Source organism: Giraffa tippelskirchi, chromosome 13, assembly GCF_054371585.1.
Source record: "Giraffa tippelskirchi isolate mGirTip1 chromosome 13, T2T-mGirTip1v1.2.pri, whole genome shotgun sequence".
Lineage (NCBI taxonomy): Eukaryota > Metazoa > Chordata > Mammalia > Artiodactyla > Giraffidae > Giraffa > Giraffa tippelskirchi.
Window position 1 is genome coordinate 102,244,302 of NC_137287.1, and position 27,032 is coordinate 102,271,333.

Here is a 27,032-nt window from a genome sequence, read left to right on the forward strand (position 1 = left end):
GTCTTAGAACCCAGGCCACCAGCTGGTGACCTTGGGCAAGTTTTCTAGGTCTCAGTTTGGGGACTTTGGCCTCTGGTCCTGGGTGGAGCTTATGGATACTTTTTCAGAATATTACGTAAAAAAAAATTTTTTTTTTAATGTATTTTTTTGGTTGCACTGTGTCTTCATGGCTGCCTGCAGGCTTTTTTTCTCTAGTTATGGAGAGCAGGAGCTACTTTCTAGTTGCAGTGTGTGGGCTTCTCATTATGGTAGCTTTTCTTGTTGCAGAGCACGGGCTCTAGATGCACAGGCTTCAGTAGTTGCAGCATGAGGGCTCAGTACTTGTGGCTTGTGGACGCTAGAGCTTGCAGGCTCAGTAGTTGTGGGACACGGGCTTAGTTGCTCCACAGCATGTGGAATCTTCCTGGGCCAGGGATCGAACCCGTGTTCCCTTTATTGGCAGGCGGATTCTTATCCACTCTACCACCAGAGAAGTCCAGAATATTGCTTTCAAATGCATAAAATAAGAATCCCTAGTGACACTGTGATTACAATGCGCTGTAGTTGTAACATTACCCAGTGGTGGGTTTGAGAATGTCCATTATTCTGAAGTTGTGATCGGTATTTTATGACACTGTAATATCTATGCTGTGATAGGAAATATTTGTGATTTCTGTTGGTAATGAAGTTGCAGGATCAGCTAACAGTGTTATGATTTGCAATCTCTGCTCATAATTGAAAGTGAAAGCCGCTCAGTTGTGTCCAACTTTTTGCGACCTCATGGACTACACAGTTCTTGGAATTCTCCAGGCCAGAATACTGGAGTGGGTAGCCTTTCCCTTCTCCAGGGGATCTTCCCAACCCAGGGATCGAACCCAGGTCTCCCACATTGCAGGTGGACTCTTACCATCTGAGCTACCATGGAAACCCAAGAATACTGAAGTGAGTAGCCTATTCCTTCTCCAGCAGATTTCCCAACCCAGGAATTGAACTGGGGTCTCCTGCATTGTAGGCAGATTCTTTACCAACTGAGCTACGGGGAAGCCCAGTTGCAGGATCAGCTAACAGTGTTATGATTTGGGACCTTGGCTCATAATTGAAGGAAATGCCAAATTTTTATTACAGGTTAGTGAACAAAAAAGAAAAATGTAATTATTCTTTCACCCAAGTTCATGGACCCCCTGAATTCTCTTCACAGGCCCTGTGGTCCTCCATTAGGCACCTGTGACCTACAGAGAGAATGCCCAGGACTAGGGCATGAGAGCCCCCTAAGAAGCCTGAAAAAGGAATCAGATAGGGGGTGATGGGAGGGGAGGGGGAAGGAATACAGAGGGGAGAAGGAAAACTAGGGGAGGGTATACCTGGGAAGTACTTCCAGAAAAAGGGAGTGGCCATATGGGTGACTGCTGCTGAGATGGAGGGTAAGCTGAGGACACAGAAGTGTCTGCTAACCACCCTTGTCAAAGACGGTTACAACAAGGTGTGTTAAAGAGTCTCTCCAGGGCTGAGGACAGGTCAGTGGTGCACAGGATTTAACCATATGGGTTGTATTTTTTTCTTTAGTGTAGTAAATACACAGATTTTATTATACTATTATTTATGCTGTGTGAATAATAATAATATTATTTTTTTAAAGGTAAGCATGGAGAGGGAGGAAAAAATGAAGATAATTTGTTCAAGAAGTTGTTTGGGGGTGAGCAGAGAAATTAGAGACACAGATAGAGGGAATCTGTGGAGTCAAGGATATTTTTTTCTTTAATTTTTAGCTAGGGACCCTTGGACACATTTGCCTGTTGCAGAGGTTGGGGCAGGAGAGGAAAGAAGGGGTCAAAGGGACAAAGGCTTGAGAAGTTCAGACACACTTATGTCCCTTTGTGACCTCTCCACTTGAGCGAGCATCAGTCTGCTGAGTCTCCCCCCAGAATTTCTGATTCTGTAGGTCTGGATCTGGGACCTAGACACTTGCATTTCTCACAAGCTTCCTGGTGATGCTTGCCCCAAGGACGCACTTTAAGAAGCACGGCTCTGATCGACAACATTTGCGCCCCTTCAGGATTTGACATTGCACTACAACGAACCATGCCCCTTGGCACAGAGGTGAGGGAGGCATGGGAGCAGACAGTTGAGATGGAAGAGAGGTGAAGAGACTAAGGAAGAAGCAGCTGAATCCTGACCCCCAGCCAAGGTCACCCCCTCTCCCTGGGAAGCACCAGTCTTCCCAGGGACCCTGGGAGCTGCCCTGTTGGACCTCCTGGAGGGCTGAGTGACAGGGGGTGGGAAGGAGCCAGAGCTGGGGGATCGAGATGGTGGCGAGAGGCCAGCAAATATGCCCAATGGAGAGCGAGTGGAGGAGGGGCACTGGCTGTCTGTCCTCAGGCACTGAGCCCTGAGAACACGCGGTTCACCTTTGCAATTTGATCCTGGTCTCATGCCAGACCAGCTTCTCCTGCTCTTGGGAAAAAGAGCAGCCCTGTCAAAGAAATGAACATTAGCTTGTCAGATCCCAAGATATCTGAGCTGGGAGGACCCTTGGAGACTGGCCAGTTCATCTCCATTTCACAGACAGAGGGGGCCAGAAAATAAAAGTCCGGTTTGATGGATGGACTTGCAAACTCCAGTGTAGGGAAAGATGTATCCCCTCTTCCCACTGTTGGCTCAGTCCTAGGAAACTGGGTCATGGGCATGATGTTGGGGACTATGATGACAATTGCTGCTTCCCCTCTTAGCGACTCATTAAACACATGTTTTGTTTTTTGTTTTTGGTTTTTTAATATTTATTTATTTATTTGACTGCACCAGCTCTTAGTTGCAAGCATGTGGGATTAGTTCCCTGACCCGAGATTGAACCCAGGCCCTCTGCATTGGGAGTGTGGAGTCTTAGCCACTGTACCACCAGGGAAATCCCTTTTTTTTTATTTTGAACACCCACTGTATGCTAAGCATTGTGCTAGATATGGAGATAAAGTGGAGAGCAAGACCAAGCTCCTGGCTTCATCGCATTGACATGTCAAGGGCAAGTTTTAAAAGGCAATAAACAAATAAATATGTAATACAAAGTTGGGGCGTGATAAGGGGTTGGAAGAGAACTGAAATGACATGAGGGAGTGAGCCTTGTAGATGGTGTGGGGTGGTAGGATCCAGGAGAGGGGAATAGCATGTGCAAAGGCCCTGAAGTAGGTGCATGCTTGCTGTGTTGGAAGGATGTCACAGAGGCAAGGTGTCTGGAGTGGAGTGAGGGAGACTAGGAGAGGAAACCAGAGTGGTAGCAGGAGGCCAGGTCATAAAAGCACCTGCAGTCAGGGAGGACTTTGGCTTTTCCTCCCTGACTTTTTCAGCAGGACTTTGGTGAGATAGGAACCCTGGGAGGGTTCTGAACTGAGAAGAAGTATGATCTGACTTCAGTTTACCAGGATCCCTCTGGCTGTGGAGTGGAGAATGGGCTGTGTGTAGGACAAGGATGGAGGCAGAGAGGTTGAGGAGAAAGCAACAAATAGAGTAGGCAAGAGGTGATGGCAGCCTGACCTGGCATCAAGTCCTCCCCCAGTTGCTCTATGTCCTTCCAGTGGACACATGGAAGGGACAGGAAGCTTCCCCTAGCCCTTACCCATGACCCCAGCACACCATCTATCTCCTCACAGCTGGAAAGGTACATCCAGATGAACCTGAGGTTGGAGCTGGCACAGGCCCAGCAGCACATGGTCCAGAACCAGACAGCCACCATGCTGGAGCTGGGCACTAGTCTCCTGACCCAGACCACCGCCCAGACCCGCAAGCTGACCGACGTGGAGGCTCAGGTACTAGAGGGTGAGGGGGTGGTACTGAGGGCACTGTTGCTGGCCAGGCTGGCTCATAGCCCTAGTCATTTTGCTTTGACCGTTGTCCTTGGAGAAGGTCAGAGCCACCTCTGACCTTGCAGCCCCTGATGACCCCATCACAGAACTGTCTCCCACCAGGCCATGAACCCAGGGTAGGAAGAGGGGGGACGGTAGACACTGGGTTTGGCTCTTCTGCCTCAGTGATTCCAGTGTCTGGTCCGAGCTGAGATACAGCAGCACACACACACCTGCCCTCAGGGGGCTCACAGCGCTTCAGGGAAATGTGGATAACAAATTACACCTATTTATTAGGCCTCAGGGGGACAACAACTCTGAAAGAGGAGGCCACAGGGAGCAGCAGAGAGGGAGGAAGGAAAGGGACAGGAATATAAGTGAGATCGTGAGTACATGAATGGCTGAAAAGACAGCTGACAAAAGGTCACATGTTTCTTAAACCTTACTATGTGCCAAGCACTGTTGGCGATGCCTGATTCTAGCTTACAGCAGTAAATAAAATAGGTATGCCTCCGTACCCCCCTGGAGTTTCCTTCTAATGAGCGCCAAGAAAACAAACAGGATAAATAACATGTGTATGAGACAGTGATAGTGCTAGGGAGAAAGTAGCAAGGACGAAATGACCGGTGGAGAGTATGTGCCAGGAGTGGCGAGAGGGACAAAGTTGCAAGCTTGCAATACAGCCAGGAAGGCACTACTGGGAAGGTAGGGTTGGGGCCAGGCTTACTGGAACAGCCTAACCAACAGGCAGAGCAGTACGTGCAAAGGCCTGGAGGTGGAACAGAGCTGGCAAGCTCCAGGAACATCAAGGAGGCCAGTATGGCTGGAGTGACCCAGGGAGACTGGTGGGCCAGCGTCAGAGGTGATGGGGGCAAATGGCATTACAGGATTTTGCTGGCCACCACCATGTGAGGTGGGAGCCACAGGAGGATTTTTGCAGAGGGTCCGCATTTTAAAAGTCTACCCCAGACTACCAAGCAGACAGTGGCCTATAGAAGACAAGGTCAGGGACAGGGAGCCCTATGAAGAGGCCAGTACAGGACACAGGGTGAGAGATGGAAGAATGGAACTGCCATGTACAGGAATGGGGAAGAGCAAGTTTAAGATAATCACAAGCCTAGTTAGGTGTCATGGTCTGTGTATGGGTTGGGAAACAATTTCCAGACACAAGGCAGAATGAAAGAAAGGACCACGATATTAGGGTCTATGAGTGAGTGAGTGAATGAAATACTTAGAGGGTGTAAATAGATCAGCAAGTTTCTAGAATGGCAGGGCCTGAGGTCATGTGTGTGGCTGCTGGGCAGGGCTCCTGCATGGCTTACAAAGCCCCCTATCCCCACCTCCTTTGTCGGGGTAGGTCCTGAACCAGACATCGCGAATGGAGATCCAGCTGCTAGAGACCTCACTGTCCACCAACAAGCTGGAGAAGCAGCTGCTGCTGCAGGGCCATGAGCTCCACCGGCTGCAGGGCCACAACAGGTGGGCATTGGCACCCTGACACAGGGCTGGGGCAGGGACCAGGGCTGAGGTCCAGGGCTGGGCTGAGACCCAAGTGGGCTGGGGATCCGGGGTGAGCACCAGCAGCAGCCTGAGCTGGGCTCTGGCAGGAGGGCAGGGGGCAAAATTAAAAGGTGGACTTGAGCTAGTGCCCAGGATGGGGGCTAGGGCCAGAGTTAGAGGCCTGAAGACTGGAGCGAGGGGGCACTAGTGCTGGAGCTAGAGCTGGGACGTGGCCAGGGCTAGGGCAAGGCCTGAAACCAGGGTAGGAAATCAGACTAAAGTTGAGAGTGAAGGTGGACACTGGGGCTGGGCTGAGGCTGAGGCTAGGGGCTAGGCAGGCATGGGGCCTGGCCACCCTGTCCTGAGTGGGGATAGGAGACAGGCATTTTCCTGGGACTTGGGACACCCTGATTCTTCCTCTCTTCTTTCTCTCTCTCTCTCTTTCTTTCCTTCTTTTTTATCTTCCTTTATTTATTTTCTAGATTTTAACTGCTTTTCTGAACCACCACTTACATACCATAAAATTCACCCTGTACATCTTAATTTTATTCACTTATCTGTAAATAAATAAATATAATCCCACCTACCAACTCCTGTCCTTCCCAGAAACAACCACAGTGATATGTTTCTTGTCTGTATTAGCAGAGAGTCTCAGCATTTATAAGCAAATAAACACAAAGGGAACACCCTTTAAATTACAAAGAAAGAGTCCTGGGGTACAGATAAGGCAGAGACATGGACCTCTGAAGCTGATTTCATCTCAGTTTCAAGCTGAGTGGAGAAAAAACTGCCAAGCTCAGGCTGGTGGAGAAAGCAAAAGACGCACAGGTAAGCAGCCACAGGCCTGTGTACAGAACGAGATGTTATTGTTGCTCATATGCTGAGTCAAGATAAGGACACAAGGATCCTCAAGCTCCCTGTGATCTGGGACCATTAATGATAGTTTCTGTACCTCCTTATTCTTACTCCCCACCCCAAGGGAAGGGGGAAGCACTGGGACACTACCAATCACTCTCAACTGAATTAAAGTGCCTAGAAACCAGTGAGCCACCAGTGGGCTTCCCTGGTGGCTCAAATTGTAAAGAGTTTGCCCACAATGCGGGAGACCCGGGTTCAACCCCTGGGTTGGGAAGATCCCCTGGAGAAGGAAATGGCAACCCACTCCAGTATTCTTGCCTGGAAAATCCCATGGATGGAGAAGCCTGACAGGCTACAGTCCATAGGGTCACAAAGAATTGGACACAACTAAGCGACCACCACACACAGAAACCAGTGAAGATGGAGGGTGTCACCAATACGCACTTGGCCCATGGAGACAGCTAAAATTCTAGAATCCAGGTGTGCCCAAATCCTCTCTCTTCCTGAGGCATAATCTGGGGTCCAGGGAAATTCCTCCAGCCCTGGCTGGACTCATTTTCTTACACTGGAGAATGGTTGGCATAGCCTTGTGCATAAGAAAATATCTCCCTCCTGCCTCATCTCTCAGCTACCCACCCACTGGCAGCAGAGGCAAATATGTATGCATAGTCCCCTTTTTAACCCTTTTTAAACCCAAGTGGAACATACTATTCTTTGGCATGATGGTATTTTCTTTTTTTTTTCCAGTTATCCTGGAGATGGTTCCATAACCACATGACACATTTGTGCATTCTTTTCTCCAGCTGCATAATGTTCCACTGGACGCCTGTCCCCAGATATATTTCCCAGTGCCCAATTAATGGGTATTGAGGTTGTTCCAGTCTCTTATGATTCCAACACGTGGTGCTATGAATAACGTTCCCATACCTTATTGAACACACATGTGAACACATCTGTAGGATAAAATGCCAGAAGTGCAAAAGCTGAGTAAAAAGTTTCTTTCTTTTTAAAAAAACTCATTACAAAAATGCCTCATGCTTATTATATCCTCAGACAATAGACACTTGTACAAAATGAAAGGGAAAGTTGGCCCCCTCCGCCCACCCCTTCCTTTTCATTTCCATCCGCTCAAACCTGCTCTGCAGAAGTACCAGCACTTAAGAGTATTTTCTTTCACATTCTCTATAAACACTGGTACCACCATGCCCTTCCATGTGTCTATCCACGCCTCTTCCTATAAGCTCCTGAGTATCCTTCTACATTTACATTAATACCTTTTTCTTTCTCTTTTAATTTCTCACATGCAGGGTTAGACTAGAGGCAGTGATGTGCCACTCCAAGTCCCTGGCCTCTTTTCCCTTCTGCACAACTCTGCTCAGCCTCCTTGCTCTTCAGAACCACTCCAGATCATTTCCAGGGAAACCAGAACAGAACAGCCTCAGCCACTCCTGGCTGTTGTGCATTTTGGCTGTTTTGTTTTTCCCTGTTACAACCGACTCCCCCAAAGGACATTCTTGCCCATGACCCCCGGAGGTTGTCTGTGGTGAGTGGACTGCTAGGTCAAAGGACACACATATTTGGGATTTGATCACGGCTACCTGGTTGCTGGTGTGTCCCTCCCACCCCACCCGTTTCCTCTACTGGACCCTAAGGCATTTTACTCCAGGGCCAGGTCTCTCTTTCCTCCCCTCCTCACTCTGCTCTCCGTGGGCACGGACCTCCCGGCTTTGGAACCCTAGGCAGGACTCTACCTCTCGGAGCCTCGGTATGATCTGAGCCTCACCCGAGGACCTAGGGGAAAGCCCTTGAGTGTGACTGCACGGTGGGAGCGGCGGGTTCACCCCTGTGCGCCCCCTCCCCTCCCCGCAGCGCGCTGGAGACTCGGGTGCAAGCCCTGGAGACACAGCAGCAGGCGGAGCTGGCCAGCCTCCGCGGGGAGAAGGAGCGGCTGAGGCGCCTGCTGGGCCGCCAGAGCGGCGCCCTCGCCGGCCTCGAGCGCACCCTGCGAGCCGCCAGCAGCAACTCCAGCCTCCTGCAGCGCCAGCAGCGCCAGCTGCTCGAGTCAGTGCAGCGCCTGGTGCGCGTCATGGCCCAGGGCCCGGGTGAGCGACGGGGCGCCCGGGGTGCGGGAAGAGGGCAGCAGAGGGGAGGGAGATCCTGCTTACCCTCCTGCCCTTTCACTGCTTGTTCTGGCAGCCACTGCAGGAAGGACCATCCCTGCTCCCACCCATGAGACAGAAACAACAAAGAGTAGTCATCATGGTGACAACAACCACAGTCCTAAGAGGAACCAATCCAGACTCTTTCTCCTGACTCCATGAGTGACCCTGAGCATGCCCCATCCCTCTCTTGGTCTCCCTCTCCCCATCTGTTCAATGGGGCTAAGAAGGACACCACCAGCCCAGACTGACAAGTTAGGGATTCCAGGATCCACCCTCCATCCCCGCATGCTTGGGCTTGCCCCCTCATCCCCAGGCCTCAGTTTGCCTGTCTACAGGATGGAGAGGTTGAATTCAGCCCCACCTCACCCCTCAAGGACTTCTCTCACCCCCTAACCCAAGAGGGCAAAACAGAAGTGGAGACCCATCTCTGGACCAGTTTCCTAAGAAAGGACAATAGCTGGGCCTGCTCCCCAGCCCCCTCTTCTAATGGGGCCGACTTCAATCACTCAGTTCCAGAGTCAGTCACTCAGTCAACAAGCACTTACTGAGCCAGCCCAGTGCTGGGTGCTGAGGGTACAGCAGTGAACAGCATAGTTCCACAACTGTCTCTTGCCCAAAAAAATAGCTAGCCTGCCTCTGTGGGTCTCTGAAGGAAGGAGGAGGAAATGCATATTTGTTAACTGCCTGGATGTGCTTAGGTGCCCTACTAGCAGTGTTCCTGAAGCTTCCAGACTTGTTTAGTCATTCAACTGTGTCTGATTCTTTGCCACACCATGGATTGCAGCACACCAGGCTTCCCTGTCCTTCACCATCCCTTGGAGTTTGCTCAAGCGCATATCCATTGAGTTGCTGATGCCATCCAACCATCTCATCCTCTGTCATCCCTTCTCCTCCTGCCTTCAATCTTTCCCAGCTTCAGGGTCTTTTCCAGACAATGGAAGGCCTAAAAGGCTGTGCAAAGGAGAGGAGACTTTAATCTGAGGGCTGCAGGGAGTCACAGGAGGCTTTTGAACAGGGTGGGACTAACTCATTTTCTAGGGATTAACTTTTAGGAAGCCTGATTGGAATCAGGGAGGGGAGAATGGCTTGGTGAGATAAAGACAGGGAAAGAGTTCCTACTGCTTCTGGGTCACCATAGGTGGAAGCTGGAAAGCCTTTAAGGCACAGGAGTTGAACAAGAGTGATGGATTCCAGATGCTGTGGCTGGCAGCAATGTGGAGACAGAAGACGGCACCATAGCGCCATCTAAGCTGGGCACCCCCACGAGGTGGAGGTTTGAAAAGGTCTGAGGTAGCCACAGGCAAGAGAGGTAGATACCGTCCATACCATGAGATTAAGAGTGACCCGAACTCATCACTGGCTTGTGCATAGAGCCGTGGCAATGAGGCTGCCTAAATTCATCCTGTAGCTCAGCCAAAGGCACAGGGCCTGGGGCCAACACCTCACCCCACAGGCTCACCGCCAACCCAGTCTCCAGTTGTGGCCCAATGTCTGCTTCCCTTCCCCAGGGACCAGGGGCCTAGCCAGTGAGACCATGGTGATTCTGTCCAGGGAATGTTTTTGCACAGACTGGGATGGATTGGGGGCTTTTGTCTCTTCATTTGCAATCTGGGAGTAATAGCCTCCTTTCAACAAGGCCTCAACTCCAAGATCCAGGATCCAGGTTCAAGTATGAAGCCAAAAACAGGAAGTCACACACTTAGTAGCTTCCTGGTTCATCCCTAGTCAGGATACCTACTCATCTGGAACTTTAGCCCTATCCTTGGATACCCACCTTAAACTTAATGTCTCAGACATTAAAGAGTCTCGCCGCAATGTGGGAGACCCGAGTTAGATCCCTGGGTCAGGAAGATCCCCCAGAGAAGGGAATGGCTACCCACTCCAATATTCTTGCCTGGAGAATTCCGTGGACGGAAGAGCCTGACAGGCTACAGTCCTTGGGGTCGCAAAGAGTCAGACAAGACTGAGCGACTACCATTATTAATTATTGGATACCCACCTACCCAAAGATTGGATTCTGGTGGATTTATAGCCCAAAGCTCTAACTGAATTCCACAAAAGAAGCCAGAGAGAGGATTTGAATAGTTTATTTACCAATAGTCCCTTTATTCATGCTAAGCCTGGAGGCCCCCAGAGCCCTGGTGGAATTTGGCCATTATGTTAATATTCTCCCTTAAGGCCAGTGGTCAGCTCCCAGGGAAAGCATAATGTGGGGGAAGGGCCCACCTAGGAGATGTGGGGAGAATGGACTGTGGAGGGGACCCTGGGCCACCTACCCCAAGGGAGCTCTAAGGACAGCTCCCCAATAAGACCCAGAGAGAAGGCAAGCCCTTCCAACCCCTTCGTACCCAACCAAGCTGTGTGCCCTTGCATCAGCTACCTCACTCTTGGGCCTCAGTTTTCTGGTCTGTGAAATGGAGAAGTACCTCAGTGGATTGGAGCCCCATTTACCTGTCCTGGAAGACTGTAACAGCCTCATCTCTGGCCTCCCTACTTTGAGTCTCACCCCTCCCCGTTTCTGTCCTACACGCTGGCCAGAGCACCCTTCCTTGCCGCAGTCTGGGCTCCTCAGCCCCGCATTTAAGACTTAAATCTCAGACTCATCTCTACTTCCTTGATGACAGTCTGTAATTCATCAAATAGCCAGAGGTCCGTCTGGCCTCAGGTCTGAGATCAGGGTGTGAGTCATCTCCTCTCCGTGGCCTCAGGCAAATTCCCCTTGTGTGTGTGTGTGTGTGTGTGTGTGTGTGTGTGTGTGTGCGCGCGCGCGCGCGTGCACGCTAAGTCAGTTCACTACTGTCCAACGCTTTGTAACCCCATGGACTGTAGCCTGCCAAGCTTCTCTGTCCATGGGATTCTTCAGGCAAGAATACTGGAGATCTTCCCACTCAGAGATTGAACCCACGTCTCTTATGTCTCCTGCATTGGCGGGCAGGTTCTTTACCACTAGTGCCATCTGGGAAGCCCCAAATTCCCCTCACCACACCCCAACCCCAGCACACACCAGTCCTGTTCCCATGCTGGAGCCTGTGCCTGTGCTATCCCCTCTGCCTGAGACAATCCTCCCTTCTACACCTGGGCAGTCCTTGCTCCTCGTCCAGGTCCCAGCTAACTGTCAGCTCCTCTAGGAAACCTTCCCGGACCCGATACATTCTGTGTCCCCAACATCTCCCAGCCCAGAACCTGGCACAGAGCAGACAGGAGTGCCCACCTGGCCCCTTCCCTCTCACCTTGTTATTTAATTGATCAGTCATGTCTGACTCTTTGCAACCCCATGGACTGTAGCCCGCCAGGCTCTTCTGTCCATGAGATTTTCCAGGCAGGAATACTGGAATGGGTTACCATAGCCTTCTTTTTTTAAAAAAATTTAATGTATATATTTTATTGAAGTATAGTTGACTTACAGTGTTTTAGGTATACAGCAAGAGGATTCAGTTATACGTATACACATATATAATTTTTCAGATTATTTCCCATTATAGATTATTACAAGATATTGATTATAGTTCCCTGTGCTATACAGTAAACCTTTGCTGCTCGTTGTGTGTCTATTTTCTTTTAAATTAGAAATATACCATTCTATTCATACTAAGTCAAATAAGTAGAATCAAAATTTGTCATAAATTTTTAGCTAGGCAAAATTTCATAAGTTTTCTAAAGGGATCTTCCTGATCCAAGGATTGAACCCACATATCCTGCATTGGCAGGTGAATTATTTATCACTAAGGCACACCCACCTTCATCAATGTACTTTCGTGCTCAGTCGTGTCCGACTCTTTGAGACATCATGGACTAATAGTCTGTAGGCTCCTCTGCCCATGGGATTTTCCAGACAAGAATACTGGAGTGGGTTGCCATTCTCCAGGGAATTTTCCCAGCCCAGGGATCGAACCTGAATCTCCTGTGTCTCTGCATTGGCAGGCAGATTCCTTGCCACTGAGCCACCTGGGAAGCGTTTTGCTCTCTGCTAATTGTTTTCACCTTGTCCCATTGCAGCCTCCATGAGGGCAGCTGAACAGGTGTTCCAGGACTGTGCAGAGATCCAGCGCTTTGGGGCCAATGCCAGTGGCATCTACACCATCCATGTGGCCAATGTGACAGAGCCCAGAAAGGTTAGGGGGCTCCTTGGGGACTGAGGCTATCAGAGGGTGCTGAGCCAAAGGACCCCCGCTCACCCCCACCTGCTCCCCATGTTCACTTCAGGCCTTGTCCAACATCTGAGATCCCAGAGAAGGTAGGAGTGACCCAATCAGGGGTCAGGTCATGCGGTTAAAGCAGATATTTTCTAGCTTGTTCCATGTGGGATATTAGGGGCTGGGGCTGATGGAGACCCTGAATTTTGAGGACCAGTTATCAAATCTGTGGGGGGGGCAGTCAAGGCAAAATGTGGATGTCAAGAGGGAGGGTTTGGGGGCCAAACCCAGAAGTGGAAGAGTTTAAGGAACAACTAGCCCATCACTTCATATTCCCTTTTCAATTTTCTTTCAACCTTGCTGAATATATCAAGAAGAATGGCTCAGATTATCTTTAACAGTTCTCACGCACCTGCTGAATCCCACTTTTAACAAAGAGAAATCAGGCCTTCAATTTCTAGCTAGAATTTTATAACACTATTTTGTTTTCATTATATATAGTTTTATAATTATCTGAATAAAGGCAAGTATTACTAGTTTTCCTTTCATGGTACTAATAAGATATCCTTTTTAAGATGCATTCAGTCTGAGTATTTACTTAAGTGAAAAAAGACACCACTTTTAAAGTAAATATTTTATATGAAATTAAGTAAATTCAGCTATGGTGGGATTTGGGAAGTGTGAATAGCTGAAATTTGGGAACACTGATAGGGAGGGAAGAGCTGGCCTGGGAGGTAAGAGATCTGGGCTCAAACTTGAGCTTTACTTTCGGCTCATTTGCCTTGAGCAAGTACTTTCCCCTCTTTGGACCTCAGTTTCCCTTCCTGCAGCCTCTGCTACCCTCACAACACATACCACAGTCTTCTCTCTTGAGCAGACCTTTAATATCTCAAAACCTCTATTCCAGCTACTCCCCTCCTCCACTGGAAATGCTGTTTCCACTTACCTCTATCTTGCAGGCACATCAACATCCAAAGCCTTGTTCCAATGCCATCTCCCCTAGGAAGCCTTCCAGGGCTGCCCCTGACTCTTTCTTGGGAACTCATCTTGTAGCTGCCCGGATGTTCATACTCAGTAGTCTGCCAGCTGTATCAGACCTGCTAGCCATATCAGTCTGCTAGCTTCCTCCAGATCAAACCAGCCCTGGGGGTTGTCTTATCTCTCATTTGTCTCTGATTTGTCTATTAATAGTATGGGACTAGACACCAAGTATTTCCTCATCAAGCATCGAAATCTACTGAACTGGCTGAAAAAATAATATGTAAACAAAAGTTAAACTGAAAGATGTGATTGCGATGGATGGTACGCTCTTCAAAAGAATGAACTCTTTGTCTTATCCATATTGGCATTCTCCATGCCTTGAATGGAGCCTGCTACCTAGTAAGTGCTCAGAAAACATTTGTCCACCAAATGTAATAAGCTTTTTTTTTTGATATCTTGTCCCGGCCACATGGCGTGCAGAATAGTCCCCCAACCAGGGATTGACCCCAGGCCTCCATAATAAAAGCACTGAATCCTAACCACTAGGCCACCAGGGAACCCCATAATAATATTTCCTAAGTCTATGCCATATATCAAGCACTTTACACCTCTTGGCATTTCAATCTTAAAGGAACCCTGCAATAATAGTGAATGAAAAGCCTCCGTTTACTGAGTTCTGTTCTTTAGATGGATGACTCATCTAATTCTCACAACAATTCCAGTGTGCAGATGAGAACCTAAGGCACAAAAAGATGAAGGTATTAGCATCCTCATTTGACAAATGAAGAAAGGAAGGGTTTGGACCTGGATCTGTGCAACGCCCTTGACCACCAAGCTCACTGGTTGCTTTGTGACATTCTGTCAGTCAGATGACCCTCAGGCTGGTCCAGACCTGGCTTCTGGCTGCATCCAGGGGCTTCCAACTCCCCACCTTCTCAATTCTCTCCAGGTGTTCTGTGACATGGAGGCCAGCGGAGGTGGGTGGACCCTCATTCAGCGCCGTGAGAATGGCAGCGTGAATTTCCAACGGAACTGGAAGGATTACAAACAGGTAACATTGCTGCCCTAGGGAGGATCTTGTCAGCCCTGAAACCTGGGGCAGGACGTGGGGTGTGGGCAGGCATCTAGTTTGCCCTCAACCCTTCTCAGAAAAAAATCAGCCCGCCTAAACCAACTCCCTTCAAACAGGTTTGGCCAGAGCACATTCACTGTCAGGGACTCAAACACCCAAAATTGAACCTTCTTTTTGCAAGTCCTGACATATATCCTAAAAACGAAAGTTTAGCTTTCATTTTATTTTAATTTTTGGAAAAGATACACATTGCTGGAAAAATTTTAAAAAATACCAAACAATGGAACAGAAAAAAGTAACCTCTGCTGCCCACCCCTGGATGCGCTGCTTAAATGAATGTCTTTGTCTTAACACACACACATGACTACATCTGCAGGAGAGATTTTTTTAATGCAGAATTGCTGGCTCAAAGACCCCATGCATTTTACAAGATGAGGGATAATGCCTAATTGTCTTCCAATTTTTTAATTAAATTTTGAGTAAAGGATTTTTGGCAAGCTGACTTAGAAGCTCTTAAAGTTTTTAAGAGCAAATGAAATAGAAGAAGATACTCACACAGAAATATAACAATACTATTTTTTGTGTGTCTGCTTGCTGTCCATTTGATAAATACTTGAAAATAAATACCAAATTAAGCTATGAGTGCTCTTGAACCAATTGGGTTTTAAAGAATCATTCAAATGGCAAAAAGAAATAGAGTGCTCAGAAGCAGAAATACACAAAAGAGAGCTGACTATAAGCCATTAGGCTGATCAGTGGTACTAAAATGGGGAGTGGGGCTTAGGTATGCCCTGTCCTTAGTGCTGAATTACTGTCCTGGCTAATGGTGTTGGATACTTATCACCCTGGGACACTTTCAATCTCAGTGCTCTTCGTTTTACATTTCTGTTACTGAAATTTTGCAGTGGCTGCCATGTCACTGAACAAAGTTTGCTCTACCATGTATGAAGCTGATTTAAGTTTTTAGTTAGTTTTTAATTGAGATTTAATATACATGCATTTCTGTGCACAAATCCTAAACGTAAGTAAGATTCAGTGACTTTTCAGTGACTATGTATTCACCCACGTGACCACCATTCAAAGATAGATATGCAACATTCCCAGCACCCCGGAAAACCTCCTTGTGTCCCCTCCAAGTCAAGACACCCCCAAAGTAGTGGTTATTCTGACTTCTACCACTACAGACTTTTTTTGGCCTGTTCTTGAACTTCATAGAAATATGATTTTAATTGCTTTTAACAGGTTTTTACATTACAAAAGTCTTAGTCTTTTTACTCTAGGAGTTGGGGAGCTCCACCCTTAGGCCTGCCCACACTATTCTTTATGAACTTGGTCATTTAGCAAAATGGCTTTGGGTGAGTGTCCCCAGAGCCCGGCCCAGCCCAGATCCTTAACCAGAGGCGTAGCCTCTGTCCTCTGCATGCAACCCATCCCCATTCTCCCCTTCCCTAGGGCTTTGGCAACCCAGCCGGAGAGCACTGGTTAGGCAATGAAGTGGTGCACCAGCTCACCAGCAGGGCAACCTACTCTCTGCGAGTGGAGCTGCAAGATTGGGAAGGCAACGAGGCCTACGCCCAGTATGAGCACTTCCAGCTGGGCAGCGAGGGGCAGCTGTACAGGTGGGCTTGGGGCCCAGGCTGGTGGGTGGGCGGGGGACCCTGGGCTAGTGGCTACGGAGTCTGTACCAGGGGTCGGTCCCTGGGCGTCTCCTGTTCCTGCCATCTGTCCCCCATCTGGCCGCGCGTCATGGGCTCTGGAGGTGGCTGGTTAGCACTCAGCACAGCCCGGTCACTGGGTGGGGTGGAAAGAATGCCGCTGACGCTGCCGTGCTGGGAGCAGGAAGGGGCCTTCCAAGGTCAGTCACCCCGAGTCGGTCATTTTGCAGAGGCCTGGAATTGGGGAGGTGATGTTCCCAGCCTGTACTTTGCTATGAGGTGAAGTGGAAAGGTCTCCAGGCTGGAAAGTAAGAGACCTAGGCTCGTTCTCGCTCTCTCTAGCTTGCTGTGTGAACTCAGGCGAGTCAAGTCAGCTTCTCGGTACCTCTGTACCACAGGATGGGCTTAAATATGAGCAACTTATAAAATCATCAAGGTCTCCCACCATCCCCCTCAGCCTGGGTTCCTGGTCCCATTCAGAAATAGAAATGAGTATTTCTTGAGCACCTATTATGTTCCAGGCACATAGCTCCCCATAAAGTTTTGAGGGCTTCCCTGGTGGCTCAGATGGTAAAGAATCTGCCTGCAATGCAGGAGACCTGGGTTTGATCCCTGGGGTCAGGAAGGTCCCCTGGAGGAAGGCATGGCAACCCACTCCAGTATTCTTGCCTAGAGACTCCTCATGGGCAGAGGAGCCTAACAGGCTACAGTCCATGGGGTCACAAAGAATCGGACACGACTGGGTGACTAAGCACACACACACACATAACCTTCTGAGGTAAGTGTTGCTATACCTGCTTTAATGATATAGGAACTGCCCAGAGTTACAAGGTAGGGAAGGCCTGGTTTTGAACTCGTTTTTGCTGCCAAAACTCATTGTGTTTCTCCTGCATCATGTTATATCTCTGAGGAACTCGAGGATACTAAAGATAAGCTATCTTGGAACCAGGACAGAATTGAATTCATAGACTCATGCTCCTGGGCCACAAGGGACCTCACATGTCATCTGGTTTTTCACATGATGCTAGAACCTCCTCCACAGCCATAGTCATCATCCAACCATGCTGGAATGTTTCCATTAATGGGAAGCCACTTCCTTCCAAAGAATCGCTGTTGACTCTGACCTCTTGCACTGTATGCCTAGTTCCCCTTCTGACGGCCTCTCAGCGATGTGCCCCCAAACCCTCTCTCTGTGAAATGTTCCTTGTTCCTCCAGTTGGCTTCTTCTGACATCCCTCTTTATGGGACTCAACCCAGTCTGATAATGCTCTTTCCTAAAGTGTAAGGTCTAGAGCTAAATGAAACATCCCCAGGTCTGGGCTAGGCTGGCTGAGCTGAATGCCCCCTGACTCCTCGAGCTGACCAGTGAGTAACCACAACACCCAGCTGACCTCTCTATAAGCCACTGACCACCAAAGCCAAGGCTTAAATCCTGGCTTTATCCTTCTCTCTATGAGGGACCCTGAGCAAGTCGCTCCCTCCACTGTCTCATCTGTGAAATGGGTGCCCAAAGTTTACCCACCTCAAAGTGCTGTGAAGCTTGAATGAGACACTACATATAGAGCATTAACACCGGCACTTAGTAAATATTCAACAAATAATACTATACTATTATATCACAATTATTGTTCCCAAGCCACCCCTTCACACACTTGACTGGCCTGCTCTATGCAAGTTCACTGCTGTTCTCATCCCCAATGCCTGGGACATAGTAAGTGCATAACAGGAACCGGGGGTGCCTCCCTTTCCTACACATGTAACAGTTAAATGTCATTTTATCTCCATGACCCAGTTCTGGGGCAGCAGCTTCTGTGGCCCCAAGTCCATGATCTGCCGTTTTTCTTAGGGAAGAAATGTCGGGAAAGTATTATATCTCATTGTGCTGAAGAACATGGCCCTAGAACCAGACTGCCCGGGGTATGAACCCTGACTCTTTCACTTGTTGGATTCATGACCTTAAACAAGTTACTTACCTCTCTGTGCCTCAGTAAAACACACTATCTATGTCATAATTGAGATTACTTGTGGGAAACTGCCTAGCATATGGTAAGTGTTAAGTAAATGTTAGCGATATATAAACAATATATCCAAAGACAGAAATACAGTATCTCTGCTGCTGCTACTGCTGCTGCTAAGTCGCTTCAGTCGTGTCCGACTCTGTGCGACCCCATAGACGGCAGCCCACCAGGCTCCCCCATCCCTGGGATTCTCCAGGCAAGAGTACTGGAGTAGGTTGCCATTGCCTTCTCCAACAGTATCTCTACATCTATGTATATCTCAGTTATTTATGTCCATTTATACAAACAAACACATTTATGTTAAATTTGGAACCACTTGCTGTGCTCTCTATGTGAATTTGATGTGCTGCCTCTGACTTTATCTGAGACCTAGAGAAGCTCCCTGCCCATTACTCTCAGGTCTCAAAGGGCCCACATCTATTTGACCCTTTGCAGACCCCCAAATAATAATAACAATATATTGAACACTTGCCCTGTGCTAAGTGTGAGCTGGCCTTGGTCATTTGGAGAAGAATCAGACCTGCGTTCTACCCCTCAAAGTTATTCACAGTCCAGTGTGTCATGTGTATCTTGGGGTGAGCGTGTCTTCCCACACCCCCAGGAGTACAGGAGTTGCCTAAGAGACCAGCACAGGAACACAAAGACATTTGTGCTATCAAGGAGTGCTCCCTGGAGGAGGTGATGCCTGTGAAGAGTAGGCGTTCTCCAGACAAAGAAGAATAGAGAGGACACGCCAGGCAGCAGGGATATTCTGGGGGTGGGGGGGGAAACAAGAGTTGCCATCTAACTGGCCACGGAAACCCTAAACTTAAGCAACACTCTTTCAAAGGCTGCTGGGATCCTAAAGAATAGGCCCTGCTCATTCAGGAACAGCTTGGAAGATCCTGGAAAACACAGAGGGGCCTGGAAACTGCCAGAGAAGGGCTAGGGGAAAGTGACAGAAACAGATGCTGGTACCTGGGCCCCCACTGTCCAGAGTCAGCTGCCTGGTAAGATGAGGAGGATCCTCTCAGGGAAGCCCAGAGGTGGGGAAGCCTGGCAGTCAGCAGCTGGGGCACAGGCAGGAGGGGCACCCTTATCTGTCAGATACAATGATGGGGACTCTCTGGAGCCCAGCTGGGGCGCATGAAGAAGCCCGCAGTGAAGTAGCCATGGAGCGGGGTGAGGGAGGCACAGACAAGGCACAGCACACATTGACACCAGGCACAGGCCTCCCTGAAGTGCCCACACACCCAGACCTGGCAACAGCTCAAGATACACACAGAGATACATAGGGACATGCACAGACACACATGTTTGTTTGGAGGGGCTCACCACACCCCTGGGGTATACACGTGGACCTTCAGAGCACAGAGACTCATACAAGTGCCATAGCTACCCAAACAAGCACAGACACACAACCAGGCACGTGTGCAAACATGCCTCAGAGAAGCCCTTGCAGATAAACACAATCCCAGCCACAAAGACAGATTTCAGAGCACACACTCAGACCCGCCATAGATATTGCTGCACAAACTCAAAACACCCGCACTCATACACACGCAGGCACAAAGATGCGTATCCAAATGCTCACGATCTCAGACACACAGACTCACACGCCTTCTGTATCTCACTTGGGGACGTCCAAGAACTCGTGTGTTTGTTTGGGTTCCCCAGGCCTCGGCCATGAATATATTCAAAGTGTATCTGAAAAATGGGTCAAGTGGGGTTTCCTGGCCCATGACGTGAGGGTCCCCTAGAGATTGCAGATCCCCCTTCTGGCTCCCAGAGGAGAGGGGAAGGGAGGCTGAGGACTTGGGCCCAGTAAGGGGCCGATGCTGCTGAATGACCTCATGAGATCATTTGGCTTTGTCCAACACTGATTTCATGCGGCCCCAGACTAAACATGACCCCCAACCTCAGCCTGAGTCCCAAGCCTGGCCTTGAACTGACATGTCTGAGCCCTTAAGGGGAGCTGTCAACAGCCACAAGAAGCCGGGACCATATGAGCAGGTGAGCCGGCCAGCCTATTCCCAACCCAGGGAGGCCCTGGCTAGGTGGGCCTCTTGGAGGGGGGTTTGCAACACCAGTCATGCGAGCCCAGGGTGATATATTTAAGGGCATAGTTGAGGCTTCGTGGCTGTCTGCCCTGAGCTGGCCCTGCCCTCTCTGCAGGCAGAGTCCATGGGTGGGAGGTACCGGGACTGAGCTAGGCCACATGCTCACCACATGCTCAGGCACCACTTTCCCTCTGGATCCCTCTGGGGGCATCTTGCAGGCCCTGTCCTAGGGAACCAGAGCTCCCCTGAACTGCCCTGGCTGTACTGGGTGTCCACTTGCCTCCACCCGGAAGACCTTCTTGATTGCTCTCAAAGTGGCTCCCGCCGCAGCTGTCAGTGGAGCCCCTCTCTCGCTACAAGCCCCCAGCACTGTCTAGCCAGGCTCAGTGGAAGCCTCTGCCAGCCGCGCGCCCTGGGCTGGGAACACATGGACAGGACAGGACAGATAACAACAAGCCCTGAACTGCTGGGCACTTAGCGCGTGCCAGCACTGCTCCACACTCGTCACACGATGAGGTCACCCCCTCACAATGCCAGTTAATATGCTATCATTACCGTTTTTTAAAAATGAAGAAACTGAAGCTGAGAGGCGAAGCAATCTGCCCAAGGGCACGCAGCTGGCGAGCAGCAGAGCTGGGATTTGAATCCAGGCATTTTGTCCCCAAAGCTCGTGGTTGTAATCACCACACAGACCTCAGGGTGCCCGCCAGGGTCTTATAGCCTGATAAACAGAAACCCTCCTCAGCTGGCTGCAACGGTAGAAGTTACAGGCGTTGGGATGTGTGGGCTGGTGTGGTCAAGGAAGTCTTGCTGGAAGTGGGGGCGGGGGGATGAGTGTGGGGGCGGGGGGATGAGTGTGAGGAGGTGTGACAAGGTTGGGGTTGCAGGATGGTCAGCTGGGGAGGGAAGGCACACAGCTCCCAAGTCAGGCCACTCGGGGCAGGCTTCTTTGACTCTGAGGAGCTCTGTTTCCTCTTCTGTAAAACAGGAGTTTTGGGGTATGGTGAGGATTAAGCAAGAATTTGTTAACTCATGTAAAGCACTTTAAACAATGCCTGGCACATGGTCAATGTTCAAAAAGTGTTAGCCATGGTCCTCATTAATATTATTATTATTATCATGATCACCCTCACGACTGTCCAAGACTCAGGTCCAGCTGAGAGGGTCCTGGTACACGTGGGGACTCTGTCCCTGGAGGCAGCAGGCAGGGAGGGTAATCCAGGAGGGGAGATGGCCCAGCATCCCAGGATGAGGCTCCCTTTCCAGGACAACCAGAGGGGAGCCCCTTCCTCAACCAACCCCAACCTGACTCTGTGCCCCTCTCCCATCACCACCTCCGGGTGGCCTCCAGGCTTTCTCTGAGTGGGTACAGCGGCTCAGCAGGGCGCCAGAGCAGCCTGGTCCTCCAGGGCACCAACTTCAGCACACGCGATGCAGACAATGACAACTGCCTCTGCAAGTGCGCCCAGATGCTGTCCGGAGGTGGGTGCAAGATGGGGTGAACCCACACCTCCGCACAGGTTCACCTGGCCAAACACCCTCATCCCCTCCCCACTTGGGTCTTTGTGCATCTAGGTGCCATCAAGAAGTGGGTACAGGTCAGGGTCTCACTCACCCGTGGGCTGGCCTGTCTGTACCTCATCCAAACTCCCCTGCCTCCACTGAGTCCTTAAGGTCCCCTCCAGGGTCTCACCGCCCCCTGAAGCTGGCACCTCCAGTTCTCCCCTGAGACCTTGGAGAAGCACTGATGGTGGGAACCTAGGTGCACCCTAGGGTGTTAAAATGCCTACTCTGCTCCAACCCCAGATTTGGGACTCCCCCCAACCCTCCTCTAGGCCAAGCAGGATCAGGAGGAGGGAGACCTGGGTGGGGGGCAGAGGAGCAGCTGCCCACCAACTCTGACTCAGGCAGTGTTACCTGCAGGGAACGACGTCAGAGAGCGGGAGATGGGGTGTGAGAGATGGAATGAGAGGGACAGAGATTGAAGGGGACCTCCGGAGACACAGAGAAAGGGACAGATGGAGATGAGAGAGACACCAGGATGGACAGACAGAGAGGTGGACACAGAGCTGCATGGGGACAGGGGCAGGTACAGAGGGAAAGGTGGAGAGAGAAACATAGACCACATTTCATCCACAAAAGATGGATGGAAACTGGGTGAGAGGCAGAGAGACCCAGAAAGGCAGAGTCACAGGGAGCAAAGAAAGACAAGAGACATCAGAGAGACAGACCCAAGCGCCCGGCCTCTGGAGGCCCCAGGCTGAGGAGAGGGTCTGGCAATCTCCCGCCCATTCCCACTCAACCCTATCCTCAGCAAGCTGGCTTCTCTCAGGGGCCAACAGCCCTGATTCATCTTAGGGGTAGGGGGCTGCCCTCACCCTATTGACTGCGTCCCCACCTCCCTAAAGCCTCTTCCTCTTGCCTCCACCAGGGTGGTGGTTTGACGCCTGTGGCCTCTCAAACCTCAACGGCATCTACTACCCGGCCCGCCACCACGTGCGCAAGCTCAATGGCATCCGCTGGCACTACTTCCAGGGCCCCAGCTACTCGCTGCGGGCCACTCGCATGATGGTGCGTCCCTCAGGCATCTAAGGGACAGCCACACCTGGAGGCTGGTCCCATGGGAGGACCTGGCCATGGTATCCCCTGGACAAGCTGGACTCGAACACAGGACACAATGCCATGACCTTGTCCCGGACAGCCTGGAGGTCCCCTGAGCCAGCCCTCCTTGCCCCAGGAGTCCAGAAGAGTCACCTCCGGCCCTTTTCCCCTTAAGTTGTGAAATGGTGGATGTTTGGGGGTTCTTGCCTCTGCAGTGTCCCTTTTTCCTCTTCCCTCCTGCCTCCTGCAGGGCCCTCCTGCCTGCCTGAGATTTGCAGTATCCTGAACGAGCGGAGAGCAGATTTATCTGGGCTCTGCAAAGGAATATGCAGCTAGTGGTAGAATCTCAGGCAGGTGGGAAGGTATTTACAGGAGGAAACCGCCCAGGTGGAGGCCCAGATTCTGTCCCCAGGTTGTTGGGAAGGCCATCTCTTGTTCCCAGCTTTCTCACGTCCTTGAACATCCTTGAGCTTTCTGTTCGAGACTGAAGGAGCTGTGTCCCCCTATAATGGGAATCGCCATTTGCACCCACACTGTCCATCACTCTTAGGCCCCAACATCTAAAGCTCAGCCACGGTTTCTCAGGGGCTCCAGGAGATCTAAGAGGTACTCCTTTACCCCTAGAATGTTCTAGAATATGTTCCAGAGAGAATAAAGGTACCTGTGGTCTAATGAGGGAGGGAAACACCAGGTTAAATCAAAGTAGACAAGCATTTTTAGCTGCAGGCCTTGTCAGAGCCATCAAGTATGGTCATGTGCTTTGTGACCACCCATGAAAGGGCTAGAGTAGGCCACTTTCCCCAAATTTACTTATTTGAAAATGGGACCTGATTATCCCAGAGCATCTCCTGGGGCTGTGGATGCCCTTGGAGAAAATTGGTTCTCCCGAGTCATGAGTTAAACCCCAGGCCCCATCCCCACCCCCAGCTGTTTTTACCATTTTCAGCGATGAGGGCTACCATGACATTTTCAGACAGCCTCTAAAAACAACTGGAAGGAGGCTTTGGGTTAAAACAGACATGCTGTCACTGAAGAAGAGTCTAGAACTAAGTCTCTGGTCTTAGAACTAAGCGCTCCAAGGCTTCTCTGACCCTAGGAAGCTAGTTTTCTGCCTGGGGCTGCCCTCCGGCCTTCTTGTGTCCCCAACTCATGTCAGCTCAAGTTTAGGGACTCTTGGGGACTCCCCACTCTGCCTTGAGCACGACACCAATTGCTGGGTCCAGATCCTTCCTGCCTCCAACCTAGAACTCCTAGTCTCCTCCTCTCTCATCCAAGAGCGATGCTGCAGTTATCCATGGAGACTGGGCTTTGCTGAGTCTGGGCAACCAGGGGTTCCTCATGTGCTTCTTTCAGAGGACAGGAGCAAAGAGGGGCCACAGCCACTCTGCCACCCACTCCCATTACTGTGTCACCCGCCTCAGTCCTGATGAGGCCACCATCATCCTGTCGTCCTCAGCCGACACCTGGGCCCAGCCGGGACCGACCTGCCCTCCTGCCTGGACACCCTCCTATCTTCAGACAGTTTTCTCCTGCATGAGGCTGTGCGGTGGAAATAGGGCACCTTCATCCCGCCTGGCTCTGCCCCAGCTCCTGAGTCCCACGTCCACCAATGCCCTGAGTCAATTCAGCACAGATTAATGCTAATCTCCTTCAGGGAAACCAAAGGGTGTGGTTGCTAATGGTGACATTTCAGGCAGGAGGGAAAAGTACCTAGGGGCAAGTTGCTGCCCAGAAGGCTGACACCACCTTATCCAGCATTTGCTAGAGGAGCCTTTATTTATGCAGCGTGGTGCCGTGGGTAGGACTTTGGAGTCAGACAGATCTGCTGCGGCTCTTGAACTTGAAACCAGTGGTCCGGCCTCTCAAGGTCTCGAATGTCTGGTCTGTGAGATGGAGATGGTGATTCTTCCTCCTCACTGTGCCAGGGCAGGAGGAAATGAGACCGTGTCTTTCAGCCTCTTAGCAGAACCCAGCAGGAAGCAGGTGCCTAATAAATGTTAGTTCCCAAAGAAGTGAATGGGGTGGAGAAATCGGCCGCTAGTAGTACATGCTACGGAGAAGGAAATGGCAACCCACTCCAGTAATCTTGCCGGGAAACTCCCATGGACGGAGGAGCCTGGTAGGCTGCAGTCCATGGGGTCGCTAAGGGTCAGACATGACTGAGCGACTTCACTTTCACTTTTCACTTTCATGCATTGGAGAAGGAAATGGCAACCCACTCCAGTGTTCTTGCCTGGAGAATCTCGGGGACGGGGGAGCCTGGGGGGCTACCGTCTATGGGGTCGCACAGAGTCGGACACGACTGAAGCGACTTAGCAGCAGCAGCAGTACATGCTACCCCTTCTCCTGGACCTAGGGAAGGTAAGTGCTTTATTTTTGTAGCTACAGCATTTTTTTTTTTTTTTACTGCAAGTGTATAGGTACTGCTGAGAGCCCCAGGAACAGAGCTCCTCTGAGTGGGGTGAAGGTTCCAATCCCTACCTGCACTCCAGTTGTCTAAAAACACCAAAAAGCCAATTGGGGTAACCCTCACATATCTGTTCTTTAAAATGTTCATCCTTCCTTTATAACTTTCCTTCCTTCTCTGTGCCAGGACTCTGAAGGGCAAGGGACAGAAAACTTATCCTGAGGAGTGGATTGACTCACATACAGGGAGTCTAGTGATAGATTCAGGTGTGGTTAGATCCAGGTGCTCAAATGATGTCACTCCTCACCTCTCAGGTCTGCCATCCATCATGCTGACCTCATTCTCCATCAGGTTCTCTCCTGACAGATGGCTCCAGCAACCACAGGCTTGTGTTCTGCCTGCTTAACATCCCTCAGCCAGAAAGCTCTCCTGTCCCAGTGATTCCAGCAAGGGCAGGATTTTTTCCAGCCAGGACTCGTTCTGTGTCCATCCTTGCACTTGCCACTGTGATTCTGGTTGACCGGACCTGGGTCACATGATCATGCCTGGAACCAGGGACTGAGGTCAGTCCCCTCCAAGGCATTGGATTGGCCTTGGAGAAAATGAGGAGCCACTTCAGGAAGCAGGGATGCTGGGCAGTCAAGAACAGGGGTTCACTTTTTCTCCTTCTGTCTTGCAGATTCCCATCTCTCATCTCTTATCCCTACCCCTTCTCCTAGCCTCCGTGCCCGCAACGCCTGTCCCTCGGGCTCCAGCTAATTCCTGGTTTGCCCCAGACTATCCAGGACACTGCTGTGTCCTGCCCAGAGGTGTCAGACCCTGGTTCGCAGTCCTGGCTCTGCCCCCAGAGCAGCACCCCTTGCCCTCTTTGAGCCTTTACAGTTCCCATCTGTGCTATAAGGACAGAGGACCTGCGGATGCCTAAAAGACAGTGACGCTGACTCACCACGGCTGCAGACATGAACAGCTAAAGGACTCTGGGTGCACAGGGTCCTGGGACCTGGCTGGAATGGCCTTGGCCTTGGCTGGGTCTCCTGAAGCCACTGCTTGCAGGAACTGCAAGGATACCTACATCTGCAGGTTCCTACGTAGAAGCCTTGTCACCTCTCTCTGCATCAGACCAGCATTCTCCCCATCTTAGTGATGAAGAAATTACAGCTCAGAGAGGGGAAAGAGTTTCATCCAAGCAGCTCAGCCACCACCACCTCCAGTGCACTTGCATCTATCAGTTGCCTCCCTTGTCCAGAGCTCTCTGGAGGCATCTTGGCACCAACCACAAAAAGGTTGGAGTGGTGTCCTCTCCACCTATATCAAGGGCTGAACGAACCTTCTGGAAAGTTTTCCAGGACTATTCTGTCTTTCCCACTGGTGACTGGTAAATCCCGGTGGAGCCAGGCAGGGAGAACACGTTGTTCCCAAGACCTCTGCATGTTTACAGCAAAGGCAGTTTCCACACCAGGGAAGAGAGTTCACTGTGCACAGCCCAGAGACAGCAACCATGGGTAGGGTATCAGGTGGCCCTTTGCAGGGGGCAGGGGAGTGGCCAGCAGCAGGATGGTTTGTCTCAGTAGAAAACAGTATTTATCCCCTTTTTCCAGACTGTCCCCCCTCCACAGTGTCCATGTGGGCCTCCACCTCTCTCATGAAAGATGCTTTGGAAAGCTAACAGTGTTGCCTTGGCAACAGCAGCATCAGCATCTTTCGATGGAGCAGCCCTTCAGAGAATGGAGTCTGATTCAGGCCACAGCCAGTATAAATGTGTTACTTCTTGTGTTAGATCAATGTGTAACGTATCCT

The 27,032-nt window shown here is 50.5% G+C and overlaps 1 protein-coding gene across 2 annotated transcripts in view; it reads left to right on the plus strand.

Moving 5' to 3' along the window:
- The window catches only part of ANGPT4 (angiopoietin 4), a 46,649-nt gene extending 19,638 nt beyond the window's left edge, over positions 1-27,011 (plus strand). The window contains exons 2-9 of one of the 2 annotated variants that reach the window (XM_081560628.1): positions 3,618-3,773; positions 5,167-5,288; positions 8,037-8,269; positions 12,326-12,441; positions 14,393-14,494; positions 15,968-16,134; positions 21,579-21,709; positions 22,659-27,011. In XM_081560628.1, coding sequence (XP_081416754.1) covers positions 3,618-3,773; positions 5,167-5,288; positions 8,037-8,269; positions 12,326-12,441; positions 14,393-14,494; positions 15,968-16,134; positions 21,579-21,709; positions 22,659-22,819 — 1,188 coding nt within the window. In that variant the 3' untranslated portion in view covers positions 22,820-27,011. The remainder of the gene's footprint in view (positions 1-3,617; positions 3,774-5,166; positions 5,289-8,036; positions 8,270-12,325; positions 12,442-14,392; positions 14,495-15,967; positions 16,135-21,578; positions 21,710-22,658) is intronic. The other variant, XM_081560630.1, reaches the window with a different exon arrangement.
- Positions 27,012-27,032: the final 21 nt, after the last annotated feature.